Raw genomic sequence first — 15,000 nt, forward strand, 5'->3', positions numbered from 1 at the left:
GCTAGTCTTGGTATAACTAAGAACTATTCAACTAATTCCCCCACACGATTTCCCCCCCTAAAAAAATAATCACATACTGCATCTATAGTTCTTTCAATACAATACAATAATAATGACTTGTATATTCTATACTGTACATTTTTCACAACAAAAGCCCTTGGAAACAAGAGAACTTCACATTTTGAGATTCTATTTCGACAACAGCTGCTTCTGCCTCCCCAGGAAAGGAGCTAAATTGATCAAGTGTTTGTATATCAATTTTTTTTCCTTTTTTTTCTTTTTTAATAAAAACACCTTATCAATCAAATTTATTGACTCTGGTTACCCCATATCTGATGCTTCATTTTAGTGTGCCTGACAACCGAGTGTTTGGTGCTGGCTCTGAAGTCACAGAGCGAACAAAAGTATGGCTTCTCCCCAGTATGAATACGCAGGTGCCGCAGCCACTTGCTCTCATACTGGTCCACGCGGGGGCAATACGGGCAGCGGTAGGGACCAGCTTGTTCAGCTGCAGCACCCTATAATGGAACAAACTGAATCAGATGCGTCGTTATTTTCATTCAAGGATATCATTCAAATGTTAAAATGCTCTGAACTCAAATCTATTCTTCAAATTCTAAGAAAAAATCATATGGCAGGGATCTACTGTACTTGTTAAATATCTCTAAGTACATTAATATCAGCTTTTTAAAAATCTGGAACTATAAAAGCAAGACACGCAACTGTTTCATATTTGTTCAATTAAACCATTTCCTTTATATATTAAAAAAAAAAAAAAAAAAGCTGGGCACACACACCATTTCCTACCAATTACCAAGAGTTCCACATCTAAGAATCACTTTTTTCCAGAATGTCTGCTAAGATTACAACTGACTCTTTTCTGCCCTTTGTAGGTTACCTACTACTATACTCTGTATATGTGTAAACATAAAAATCCATAATGAATATAGGTGTCTGGTAAAACTCACAGAAGCAAATGCATGCATGCAGATATCCACACACAAACTATGAAAAGACAGACAGACAGACAGACAGACAGACAGACAGACAGACAGACAGACACACACACACACACACACACACACACACACACACTCACACACAGACACTCTCACTCACTCACTCACTCACACCCACACACTCACTCACTCACACTAACACACACTCACTCACTCACACTAACACACACTCACTCACTCACTCACTCACTCACTCACTCACTCACTCACTCACTCACACTCACTCACTCACTCACTCACTCACACACACACTCACTCACTCACGCTCTCTCTCTTTGTATGTGTGCTAAAGCAACACTGTTTATCTGTTACCAGTGATTTGGAGAGCTACTTTTAACATCCTTATTTTACTTAACATCCTAAACAATAAATACATATTTATAAAATCTTCATGCCATATACAAACCATGAAAAAGTCTAACATGACATATTTTTAATTATCATATATGTGTCAGTATACAGTATATACAGGAATTTTCTCCCTTTCCGTTTATATATATATATATATATATATATATATATATATATATATATATATATATATATATATATATATATATATAGATATATAATATATATATATATATATATATATAGTATATATATATTATATATATATATATATATATATATATATATAACATATATTAAATATATATAATATATATAATATATATATATATATATATATAATATATATATATATATATATATATAATATATATATATATTATATATATATATTTTTATATATATATATATATATATAATATTATATATTATTAATGATATAATATTTATATATAATATATATATATTATATATATTATATATTTATGTATATGTTATGTATGATATTATATGTATATGTATATATATGTTATATGTATATTTATGTAGTATATATATATATATATATATATATTATATATATATAATTAAATATTTTTTAAGATATTATATATATATAGAAAACCCATCAAAAATTGTGTTTTTGCATTTTCTTTAGATACGTATAACATAAGATGTTATCTCATATATATATTATTTATCATAATTAATTATATTATCATATTATTATAATATAATATTTATCTATATATTTTATTAAAACATTTATATAATTATATTAATTCATAAAAAAAAATTATATTATATACTGATTATACTTCCTTCTCAATCTGTAGTTCCCCCAATTGTACTTTCAGCCTGTCAAGCATCAGAATTCTGTCAAAGATGGCACACTCAATCTGTGGCAGTGACTAGGTCCAGATAGGATTCACTTGAGAGAATAATGGAAATTGCATCCAAGTTTGTTGCATACTATAATAACCAAAGCTTTACAAAATTCCTTTGTAAAGACAGTTTCCATTTCACATTAGCTGCTCCTTGAACTTGTCATAAAAAAAACACTGTATTCTGCAGAGATATGCCTAAAATCTATGAGAAAGGTACTTTTACTTAAGCACCAGACTCTAACAAGTTCCTCATGAGGTACTACCCTTCTGTGTGATTTACTTCTTCAAGACTTACATTTTATCCTTATCTCCACTCTATCTTCATTTCTTTCTTTTTTATTTCTGGTTATTCAGTAATTTTACAATCAAGAAAAAATAATTATAGTGGAGAACTTTTTTGATCTCCTCCTTGTGTTGGATATATTGTTAATAACTTGCATTTAAAAAATTCCCATATGTGGTATATAAACCAATGCACTGACTGCTTTAGGTATTGCAGCTCCAGAAACATTTGACAGTATTAAGATTTGGGGACAATATAAATGTAGAGATTGGCTAAAGAGAATAGAAAGAAAAAATATATATATATTTTTTTCCTTATTTTCAAGACAAGATGTACTTGCCAATCTAATGATGATTAGCTGAATGTAACAACTCCAAATAAAATCTTATCTACACCAACTTGTCAACCAGCTATTATTTATGAAAAACAAAATTTTGTCATCTTCTTGCAAATTTGGTAAGCCATGCTTAAGGACACTTCAAAATAATAAGAACAATACCTAAACATACCAGTTTGTTTGTGATTGCAAAATATAATATGATTCTTCAAGTAGGTGTATGAAAATAAGCTCTAGAAAGTTGAATAATTCTCCCCCCTCCTTCTCATGACTGGATATCTTGAGCCCCTCAGTGCAACCGTATTAATTTCTTGCTTTTACAAGTTACCGCAGAAGTGAAACCGAGATGACCAGCCCCCCAGAAAATTAATCATACAAAAGAAAAGAAATCAATAGAGGAACGTTCAGAGAGAACTGCATGATCTATCAGGTTACGTAGTATAATGTACAAATAATTTAAATAAAAATAGAAATGACCCTTTAGTTTGTAGTACAGATGCCTTCCTTTACACAACACTGTGCTGCTGGGGATGGCATGTATATACATACATGTCATGCCCACTGTGAGTTAAGTTTATTAATTGTCTTTACACATTGACGGCTCCACAAGTACTTAAGTCTCCAATATGCTAATTACTAGTACTACCTATCTCATCTGTTTACCATTTTCCTTGATTTTCAAATTTATTTTCCTTTATCTTAAATATAATAATTGAATATCTATGATAATATCAGCATCAATATTGATAGCATTAGCTAAAAAAAAAAAATCAATCAATCAAATCAAGGAAAGGTGAAATGAGGTTGAAGTGACGAAGTCGACTAATTGACTACTTGGTGGCTAAGCATCTGTGGAGCCTTCTCTGTGTAGACGTTTCACAAAACATTACTACAGTGAACACTACATTTTCCTGGCAGTATTGGGTTAGTATGGAGACAAAAAGTGGAGTTAAACAACACACTTGTACAAGGTGACATTTTATTCTTTAATACTGGTGTACTTTGCTTTTTGCTTATAACAATTCTACCATTGTACTCTCTGTTTTATGTCTGCTTTCTACTTGCAAAATAAATAAATACAAAATATTGTAGAGACAAGTCAATAAACACAAATTATGCTATTAATATAATAAATAAACACATGATACAATAGTCATTAATCCAGTGATAATAGACACATTTGTTAGAAGATCTTTCCATTTATTTTAACTGACTAGTTGACTGTGACCAAAAACAAATAATGACAAATCTTTAGAAGACAAACAAATAAAAATAAACAAACAAAAAAGTACTTGTGCATAAGTCATATAATAGTAATACACTCTTCCTTTAGAAATACATTAAAATCAGTCTATCTCATGTCATCATCAAATGTGTGCTAAAACCGTTTGAGATCATACAACAGACCTACTAGATCGAGGTTTCGTATCTCAAGCGAAAAAGTGTTGAGGTTCCCGTAACCCGACTGAGTCCTTATCTGCGAGGGTACCCATTCAAAGTCTATAAAAATATGAAAGGCTGATAAAGAAATATGAAATAAACATGCAATTTTTTTCTTCAAATTCAATCTACCAACTCTATCTTCACCAATATCACAAGGAACGTCAACATCCCTTTTTTTTTTTACCAAACTTCATCAATATTTGTGTGTATTATTATCCTGCTTTTCTCTTCAATTCTTAAACATCCTATTCTTTGTTCCTACTTCTGTTATGATGAAATCACTGCACTATTTGCATGACCTTTATACTGTGCACCATCAATCTTTCAGCACTTTTAGCAAGGGTCACAATTTGTCATCTTAAAAAGATCAATAACAAAATGAAAAATTCAACTGTCAACCAGTCTATTTAGAAACATGTCTATCTAAATTTAAAAACCAAAAAAATAAAACAAAAATACAAGCAGTTCTACGTGAATTTAAAGAAATTAATAAAATCAAGCAATCAGCTACTCCCCCTTCAGCATCCTCCAAAATAATTTAATTGACCTTATAACATCTATATGTAATAATCTTAATGACAATAACACCATCCCAAAGTGTTTGAGGGTTCTGCCTTAATTCACAATATAAATAAGCCATAAATTACACAAGAAAGTGCATTTACACGCACACTCATGCACGCACACACACACACGCACGTACGCACACACACACACCTACTGACTTAGTCTCATACACTCACTCACTCACTCACTCAGTCTCTCACAAACCTACTGACTTAGTCTCATACACTCCCTCAGTCAGTCTCTCACAAACCTACTCACTCAGTCTCTAGCACTGTCTGTCTGTGTGTCTCAGTCTCACTCAGTCAGTCAGTCTCTCACACATCCACTCACTCACTCACTCTAGCACTGTCTGTGTGTCTCGGTCTCACACACTCACTTACTCAGTCTCATACACTCAGACATTCAGTCTCACACACTCATAAATGCAGTCTCTCACACACCCACTCACTCTTTCTCTAGCACTGTGTGTGTGTGTGTGTGTGTGTGTGTGTGTGTGTGTGTGTGTGTGTGTGTGTGTGTGAGAGAGAGAGAGAGAGAGAGAGAGAGAGAGAGAGAGAGAGAGAGAGAGAGAGAGAGAGAGAGAGAGAGAGAGAGAGAGAGAGAGAGAGAGATATACACATACCCACCACACGTGCGTATATGAATGTGTCTGTGAGTATGTGTCCATGAGTATGTGTGTGTTAAAGGAGAAGGGTGGTTGTATGTATCTATAAGGAATGATGCACTTAAACTCAAAACCATGTTCTTGAATAAAGTTTACATATGTGAACAGTCCTAAAATCAGGGATTCCCAATATAAATTAAGGCAAATTAACTAATAAAAATCATACAAAACACTACATCCTTAGTGAATAAATGAACACTTAACCATCACAAAACACAGCAAGAAATACTCATCCTCTAAAAGAATGGAACTTAATGAGATGTGACATGAATACTATTTACATAAATGAGTAAAAGGTTAAAACTCATTTAACTGCAATTACGAAAAGAGTAAAAGAAAAAAAAAAAAAAAATAATGGAATAGGAGAAAATATGTTTCTCACATAACACCAAGTTCCCAGTCCAAATCAAAACTGCCCTTAGAGTGCAGCTCCCTCTACAGAATGTCTGAACTTGTCATGTCGAACAACAGCATGTTTGGTAGTAGCACGGTATGGGCACTTTGCACACTGATAAGGCTTTTCCCCTGTGTGCGTCCGGAGGTGTCGCCGCCACTTGCTCTTGTCGGAGTCAATGCGTGGGCAGTAGAGGCAGCGGTAGCACACCCTCCCTTGCTCGTCACGCACCATAGGCCCCTCTGTCATCACCAGACCCTAAAACACAAGGGAAACAGTTACTACTGAGCTACTACTTGCACAAGATGCTGCTTCCATTGCAGGTACAGAAACTGTTCCATTATTACTTATTTGCAAGCTGTTGCAAAAGACCATCAGGTGCACTGGGCTTCAGACTTCAGGTGAGGAGCTTTTTATTTTCTTGCAGTGTGACTGGCATCATCACCACAAAAAACATTTACCTCTGTCTGAATTCCCTCTACAGTGAACCTAATACGACTTTTTACCACAAGCCATGTATGCTATCTCATCTGTGTAGGCTTTCAGTGATCTGTTTCATAAAGAATCTGTAACAGGTCTCAGGTCACTTGAAGACAGACAAACTTCATGAATCAGATCACTGAAATACTACTCTGGCAACTGTTTCTGTTTTCTGAATGCAACACTCACCTTGGCAAAATCTGAGTAATCTATTTTTAATTAAAACTGACTGACAGTACAAGTTTGTCCCCAATTTTAAAACAAACAGATCATAGTCACTCCTAAAGACCAGACTCCTGGCAGTGATTTTTTAACATCACATCCAGCAATCTCGTTTTTAGAGTGAGTAATTACTGTTTGAGAAAAAAAGAAAAAGATCAAAAGGGAGAAAAAAGGCATATATATCCCAGTGATTTTGTCTGCCAGTCAGCTATAGCAATACAATCAAGTTTCAAAGTTTGGGAACAAAGTGTGGGTCTGATGATGACAACGGCACTATGTTATAAATCACAGTATCACAAAAGAACTTAAAACCAGAAGTAATTTTCACGAGAAGGTTTGGAAGAAATTATAGGAACAAATGCTTACACTGAAGTTCATCTGTTATCACTCTTTTTCTGTTAAGACTAAAGAACAGTAAGAATGAAGAGATAAGAAAAACAGATAAAAAGCAAAATTTTTGATCTGGAAAACAATCCTGCTTTCCCGTTTTATTTTTTGTTAATAAAACTCAATACTGCATAACATTATGTTTACAATAATGACTAGTTAGAGGATGGAGTCTTTTATGCATTAAAGTAATGCAAATTTGAAGGTATTTATAAATTTTAGACATTCACAAACTCACTCACTCTATTTCAGTCTCTCAACAGAATTACAGTACCAGGAGTCACACTAGCATCACTAGCGCACTAGTGCTAATGATGCTAGTAAAAATAACATCAGTACCAGCATTAGTAGTGTTAATAAATGGTCATGACAGTCTCACTATTTTTAATAGAAACAATAAATGGCAGAAAAGAAGTAATGTTGATAAAAGGAATGTAGATTTTGAAAATAATGTCAAGGATGGGATTTATCGTAGGAAGATGGGCAACAGGATAATAAATGGGGAAAAGAGAGAAGGGACAAATGAGGAAGGAGGAGCAGAAGGAGCAAAAAGTAAAGGGAAGAATGAGCAGGAGGGAAAGAGAGAGAAGGAAAAAGATTATGAGAACATGAGGGCTGAAGAAACTAAGGATTGGAGACTGAGGAGGAATTGGGAAAAGAGAAGTGGGGAATGCTGAGAGAAAGAGAAAAACAGGGAGAGAAAAGGGAGAGAAAATGAGAAGAATGCTGAACAGCAGAATGAGGAAGAGAAAGAGTTGATAAACTGGGGAGAAAAAAGAAACAGGGAAGAACAGATCCAATGTTGCAACTAATTTTCTCACATTTATCCCCAACAGCATCAACAGGAGAGAACAATCCCTGTCCACTGATCTTTATTTTTATCTATTATTATTTTTTTTTTACACACAGACAGCTCCACAAGCATTCAGTCACAAATGAGTCAAATACAAGCCTACTTGATATCATTTGTTTACCCATTCATTGAATTTCCTGTTATCATAATAATTGCTACTATTGCTATTATTATTGCAAGTGTTGTATGTTAATAACAATCATAATAACTAATAAAAATCAAAATTTTATGGCTAAAAATTCAAAGACTGGGATCAGCAGGTGAGATCAAATAGGTCTAGCAACTGATTCTTTGGGAATTAAATGTTTATGATGTTATCTATATATAAAGAATATAACAAAGAAAATCATTATGACAGTGCATGTCTATGTGCAATCCCAGCATCAATGGGTCAGTGCTGACTATGTACGCACACTTCAAAAATGACTGCACATCTGACTAGCTGCATCACAAGTAACAATATCTTATAATCATCATTTAACTGTCTTAAGTTTGAAATCAGATATTGCAAATTTACTGCAGGTACCAGAACACTAAACATAACTTCTTTGAGAAAATACATAAAAAGTCTGGAAAGCAAATCCTAACCCCTGAGCAACCTAACAACCACAAAGGTACTTTTGCACTGTAACTATAACATGAATGGGTGGATTCCAGCTGATTCACAAGGCTGTCTGTGAACTGCACACCTGTAGTATGAGGGGAAGAAGAGAGCAAAGGGGACATTGCCCAAGATGAGGAGTACAGGGAAATTGCGAGATAAAAAAAAATAGTGAAGATAATGATGACCATAATGATATTGACAATAATGATGATGATTATGGCAGCAGCAATGAAAGGTTACAGTAACATTATAGAAAGTTGTAAAAAAAAGTGTTATTTTTCTATTTTCATTTCATTATTTCCATTTCTCTTATATGTTTTACTTTTCCTGAATAATGGCATTGCGAATACTTCATTTAAGTAAAGTAGAAAGTATTTTCCTTATAATCAGTACTTAACATGTTGGATCCAGCAGCAGGGTGGCTGACGGGAATTTCCCATCACAGAAATTCTTATCTATGGGCTGAAGTGACTGGAGAATCTTGCATAGGATATTACTGCCAAGTAGTGGATGATGGAGAAGTGTGGCATAAGTGTACAAAGATTTTAGAGGTAGACTGATCCCATGGGCCTTTACGAAGGGGCTCTTCCATTATTTTCACCAGTAGACAATGGTATACCATCTGTAAGCCATGCTTGGTAGAGTGCTGGTTTCAAGGACACTATTTCCACTCTTATTCCTGTCCACCATTACCAGCAAAAAATTCAATGATTCAAAAATATGAAAAATAACACAAATAACTGTGTTACTTGTTATTACTATTACTGCAGAATTTACACAAATTGGAGAGCAGAACTAATGACTAAAACAGACCTCAAAATAGCAAACAGCATATACACATCTGCAGAAAGAGTTAATAGCATTGCAAAGTGGAGGAAAGGAACCTCGAGTGTTTGTGTGGGCTGGCTGGTCTAGGAGACCAGACCAAGCAAGCCTGATGCCCAGATTTTAGTCCACGTACAAGCCATTAGGCATCTCAACTTAATGGGTTAATACCCATTAATGCTGGGTAAAATTCAGGCTAAAATTTAGGTTATTGAGCCAGATAATAACCAGCTCTTGGCCAGCCTCTCTAGGCATCCTCCCAGCCACTGGGAAGTGGGCTAATGATATGACTAGATGTTACTTAGCTTCTGTGACTTTTTTTTCTTACCATGATCAGATAGGACATTACCTGGCATGAGTGAATTATGTTCTAAACAATATTTTAATATTAATCATAAATCACTGAATTCAGTGTAGTACCTGTATTCCACTGTAATTCAAAAGGCATATGATATCCCACATTATCCTGGCATTTCACTGTCTTCCACAGTATTTGTTATTGTTTTGGAATCATTATTGGTGAATAAAAGAAGGCCCTTGGTAACACTATCAGCTGATTCATATTCAAATGGCATTATGAATGTTGTGACAAGAGTAGCCTAGCTAACCAACCCTGTCTGTCAATATAATCACTGGGTCAATCTGCTTTTTTCTCTTACTGACATGAATGAATGTTCTACAAGATACCCAAAAAGAAACCTGCCATTTCCCCACATGATGATGCAGTGTTCTGCCTCTACCACCATCACCCCTGGCCACTCTCACAGCCTCAACTACTCACCCTCCCTGAACATGTCTCAGACAAGTGCAGAAAAAAAAGTAAAGTGTTTCAAGAAGAAAGTGAAAAGAAGCAATAGAACACCCATGAATCATAATAGTTGAAGAAGAGATGCTAAGAAGAGATTAGTGAAAACATGCATTGTGGCGAGTGTTGCAAAAACAATGTGGAAGTGAAATTTACTCATTCAAGTTTATGAAGTGCATGTGTGTAAATGTCATTTTAGAATCTGGGAACAAGAATGAGCCAAGAAAGAATTATCCATTGACAATGCTGTCTGATTGTTGCATGTTGCTTTAAAGAGTATATCCATTCATTTGGCAAAGACAACACAGTGACATGAGAAAAATTAAGGTTTCCGTGGAGTCGTATGAAATTTGCAGAGGTCCTGGTTACGGAGAAAGATCCTGCCAAGACTTTGACTGCAGTTTTCAAACAAATTTTTAAACTTTAAACTGTAACTGAATTACTTCATACATGTCTTAATTTGATAAGCACAGAGTGTTTTGCATTTTTATGGATCATTTCTTTATATTATACTCAAAAAATATTTCTTGTTTCAATTTTAATATATTTATATTTGAGCTCTGCCGAGTAATCCCGTGTTTATTTTTTTTACTTGTTACAGAGAAAAGAAAAAAAAAATTGACCAATACCCTACTTGTAATTTTCAAATAATCTGTATCCTCACACTTATACATAAGCAGTCAAAGTTGCCATATTTTGTTTCTGCTTTTACTTAGCTTAATTTTTCTTCTTTCCTTTTAGATAGATCTCATGAAACTTTCTACATCTAATATGTGGGTATTTCAGCTATCTAACTATTACGTTCAAGTTAAATTGGTGTAATTTTCCAAAGAAATGGGGACAAAAAGGCATGAAGTCCCTTACCAAAATTCACAAAAAAAGGCACTGAAAACACAAGGGTTGCAGATTAAGTAAGTACACTGTCTGCCTATTTGTTCTTCTTTATCTTCCTCTCCCTTTCTCCATAAGTAAAAGTGTAGTATGCAGATAACCAATGATAACATCCCTGGCCTACATATACAATTGGCTCAGTGATAATGAAAATGCCTAGAATGCACTCAGATAGTACAAAACCTTTGCTAATGCCCAAAAATCCAGCTTCAAAATATCTATACCATAAATATATAAAAGAAAATTAATCTCAGCACTCAATTTCCACTAATATCCGGGCCATGGGCAACCAATTGAAATCCATACAATAACAAATAATAATGGTGATAATGATAATGAAAGTATTCATAAGAGTAAAAATACTGTAAGACTTACTAAAACAACAAGAATAATAAGAGCAATGATGATAATTCCCATAACAATAGCAATAATAACAGTAAGAAAGAAAGAAAGAAAGAAAGAAAGAAAGAAAGAAAAAGAAAGAAAGAAAGAAAGAAAGAAAGAAAGAAAGAAAGAAAGAAAGAAAGAAAGAAAGAAAGAAAGAAAGAAAGAAAGAAAGAAAGAAAGAAAGAAAGAAAAAAAAAATCACATCCTAAAACTTTATAATAATCAACTGAAAGGCTTTCAAAGAATGTGACTTTAAGGCTTGTTATATGCTTTTACTGAAACAATGCATAATGCTAAAGGGTTGTTCTTTCAGTTTCTAAAATAAAGTAAACTGTCAACTGTTCAATTCAGTAAGGCAAAGTTATAATAGTCTATTAGTGAAAGGCATCCTCTGCTATCCATTAAGATTTTGTAAAATATCCAAGTTCAGAGTCCTCATTTGTTTTTCACCTCTCAAAGGCTTAATATTATTTGTAGAAAAGATAGAACTGAAAATGAATATCTTCACAGTGCAAGAGAAGTATTTGGCCAGTTTTCAAATGCATCATCAGAAATACATGTATTTCTGACAAAGGTATAATCAAATCCCATCAAAAACATCTTTTGCATCATGAAAATATTCATTCTCATTCATCATTCATACCTTTCTACATTTGTTACAATGAACACAGTTAATCTCAGAGGATATGTCTCATTATTTGGATTATTCTCTTCTGAGATATCTAATTGGAAATAGAGGTTTTAAAATATATGATCAAATTATTTCTTACATATATAAAGATTATGGAAAGAGAAAAACCCAGCCACTCTATATACACAACTTTATTTGAGCACTGCACTGTGCAACGAATGCATGTGGTAGCTGAGAGTGCTTTTCCGCGATGTTTTGAAGTTACAGTATTGACATGAGAAAGGTTTCTCCCCAGTGTGAATCATGACATGCCGCGTCAGAGTCCCCCGGTGATTGAACATGCGGCCACAGAAAATGCATTCATATTGGCGATCATTTGCGCCTTGTGTTCTGTGAGGCTCATAGTGCAGGTGCATGTTGGCCGCGCCACTAAAGCCGGGACTAGATTTTGGCTGAGTTTCCCCACCACCGGGTCCCTCCACCATGTGAATCAAGGATGGTATCGGGTCCTGCAAACAGAAAAGACCCAGCTACAGTGCGGCCATAGGATTTTTTTTTTTTATTCATTTGCTTTCTACTTCTTTCTTCTCTTTCTATGAGGTAAATTTTATTCTAAATTTTGTTCCCTTTTCTTTTTATATTTACTTATTTTGGGGGATGTGAGCCAGCCCTTTCCCAAAAAATAGTAATAAACCCCACAAAAAAAGAAAAACAGGTGCTTTTGAAAGATTTTTTGAAGCAGTATGAATATATGTTCACATGTAAACATAGGAGGATACAGAGGCAGGATGATGGAAAAGGGATAGGATAATAAGACAGTGATAGTCCCATGGAGCAGATAGCAAGGGGGAAGGGTACTTTTTGTATGTTCATGTGCATGTGTTTTCAACAATAAAATAATGAAACCTTTTCTTATATTATCATTCACTAAAAGCAAACTTTTAGGATCGTTCCTCAGTATAATTCTTACTTGCTACAGTATGGAACCAAAAAGTAACCATATGAGATACTAAACCTATAACATTTTCTTATTTAACCTGTCAGTGAAAGAGGGTGGGAAGGAGACAGAGACTGAGAGTGAGAATGAGAGAATGAGAGAATGAGAGAGTGAGAGAAAGAGAAAGAGAAAGAGAAAGAGAAAGAGAAAGAGAAAGAGAAAGAGAAAGAGAAAGAGAAAGAGAGCGAGTGAGTGAGTGAGAGAAAGAGTGAAAGAGTGAGAGAAAGAGTGAAAGAGTGAGAGAAAGAGTGAAAGAGTGAGAGAGAGAGAGAGAGAGAAAGAGAGAGAGAGAGAGAGAGAGAGCCAGAGAGACTGACAGAAACATAGAAACACAGACAGACACACACACAGACACAGACACAGACACAGACACAGACACAGACACAGACACAGACACAGACACAGACACAGACACACACACACACAACACACACACACACACACACACACACACACACACATTCATCAATGATAGTTGTGTGTTGATGAAAATAAGGTAATACTGAACAGATGAATATTCTAAATAATAAAAAATAAATAAATAAAACAATAAAGATAAATAAAAGACTTATATAGTTTGTTCATAACATGTACATTTTAAATCAAAGTGAAATGAAGTGTTTGTCATACTGGCTATAGTCTATTTCTTGACTTAAGCAAATATATTACATATCTGGCAAAAAAATAAGCAAAATGAATTGTTTATGCAGTGCATTATGCATTTACGTGAATAATGGATACAAGCTGTTTTTTATCTTTATGTATTTATGTATATTCACATTTATTCTCTTATCTTAAGTAATATTGCTATTGATATTATAATTATCATTATCATCACCATTATTATTGATTAAAACATTACCATTACCATTATTAATACCTGCAAATATATTTCTGTACCAATATAAGGCCGGTACAAGTTGGGTTTCTTCTTCACAATCCTTCATTCCCAATTCCCTAAATGTATGTTTCATTCCTCTCCTTACCAACATGCAATTTATACAGATAAATGACAAGATATATTTACCAATTGAATGTCTAGCTATCTTCTACATCTATACACAGATTTTTCCTAACAAAGCAGTCAACCCACACATGAAGATTATATATATCAACCAAGTTAGATACGACTCCAATGGCTTGTGACAAACAAAAGAGCACCAAACATACATGGGAAATTTTGCTTCCTGGCAGAGATTTATGTTTCACATTAATCTGTTACCACATAAATGCTTTCCTAAACTCCACAATGACAAATCTATGAAAAGTATCCCAACATATATATCTCCCATTAGAGGAAAATATGGTTCAGTAACAATTTGTCTCTTCATTACCAGCTAGTATTTTCTATGTGCTTCCATTCATATTGACTAATTCATCTTTTCTGTTGGGTAAGACTACAAAAATAGATGTTTCTTTTATAAGACATACAGCAGAGTGGCCCTGGTCACATGTGAACTAATGAAAACATATCTAATAACAAAAGTTATGTGGGAAAATATGTTTGAGAAAAAAGTTGGGTCAGGTTTCCTTTATATCCATTGAACTAGAAGTACAAACTACTTGCTTAACAGTGCATTTAGGTTCATGAAGCTGCTCTAAGAGTTAACAAAATACAGGTAAACAACAAAATGTTTAAGTGAATAAATGAATGGATGAATGAATAAATAAATACATACAGACATAAAACTATAATAAATAACAATAAAAACAAAACAATTACACACGAGTTTCTATTTAACCTGAAGATTTTTTATCTGCAAGTACATGACACCCAGTTATGACATAAATTAAATATTACATATTACACACAGGGTTATACATTCGTACGAAGTCCAAGCATTTACCCAAGTATCTGAGAGGGTGAGTTTTCCACAATATTCACGACTAACAAAACGTGGATGTACCATATCCTGTGCGAGGCCTTTTCATCATACCTACTTTTTCCCAAAGGAAACTTAAATTTCGAAAAT

At 34.0% G+C, this 15,000-nt stretch overlaps 1 protein-coding gene across 5 annotated transcripts in view; it reads right to left on the reverse strand.

Annotated features, from left to right (window-relative positions):
* LOC119590074 (longitudinals lacking protein, isoforms H/M/V-like) overlaps window positions 1-15,000 on the reverse strand; it is a 34,957-nt gene that overhangs the window by 10,664 nt on the left and 9,293 nt on the right. Inside the window, exon 5 of one of the 5 annotated variants that reach the window (XM_037938833.1) lies at window positions 1-518. This exon is cut by the window's left edge and continues 1,149 nt beyond it. The exons of 2 other annotated variants lie outside the window; for them this stretch is intronic. In XM_037938833.1, the coding sequence (XP_037794761.1) occupies window positions 309-518 (210 nt within the window). In that variant the 3' untranslated portion in view covers window positions 1-308. Of the gene's footprint in view, window positions 519-5,475; window positions 6,204-12,205; window positions 12,540-15,000 lie in introns of those variants that run through there. 2 more of the 5 variants (XM_037938832.1, XM_037938830.1) reach the window with 2 other exon arrangements.

The sequence above is a fragment of the Penaeus monodon genome, chromosome 26 (assembly GCF_015228065.2).
Source record: "Penaeus monodon isolate SGIC_2016 chromosome 26, NSTDA_Pmon_1, whole genome shotgun sequence".
Taxonomy (NCBI): Eukaryota; Metazoa; Arthropoda; class Malacostraca; order Decapoda; family Penaeidae; genus Penaeus; species Penaeus monodon.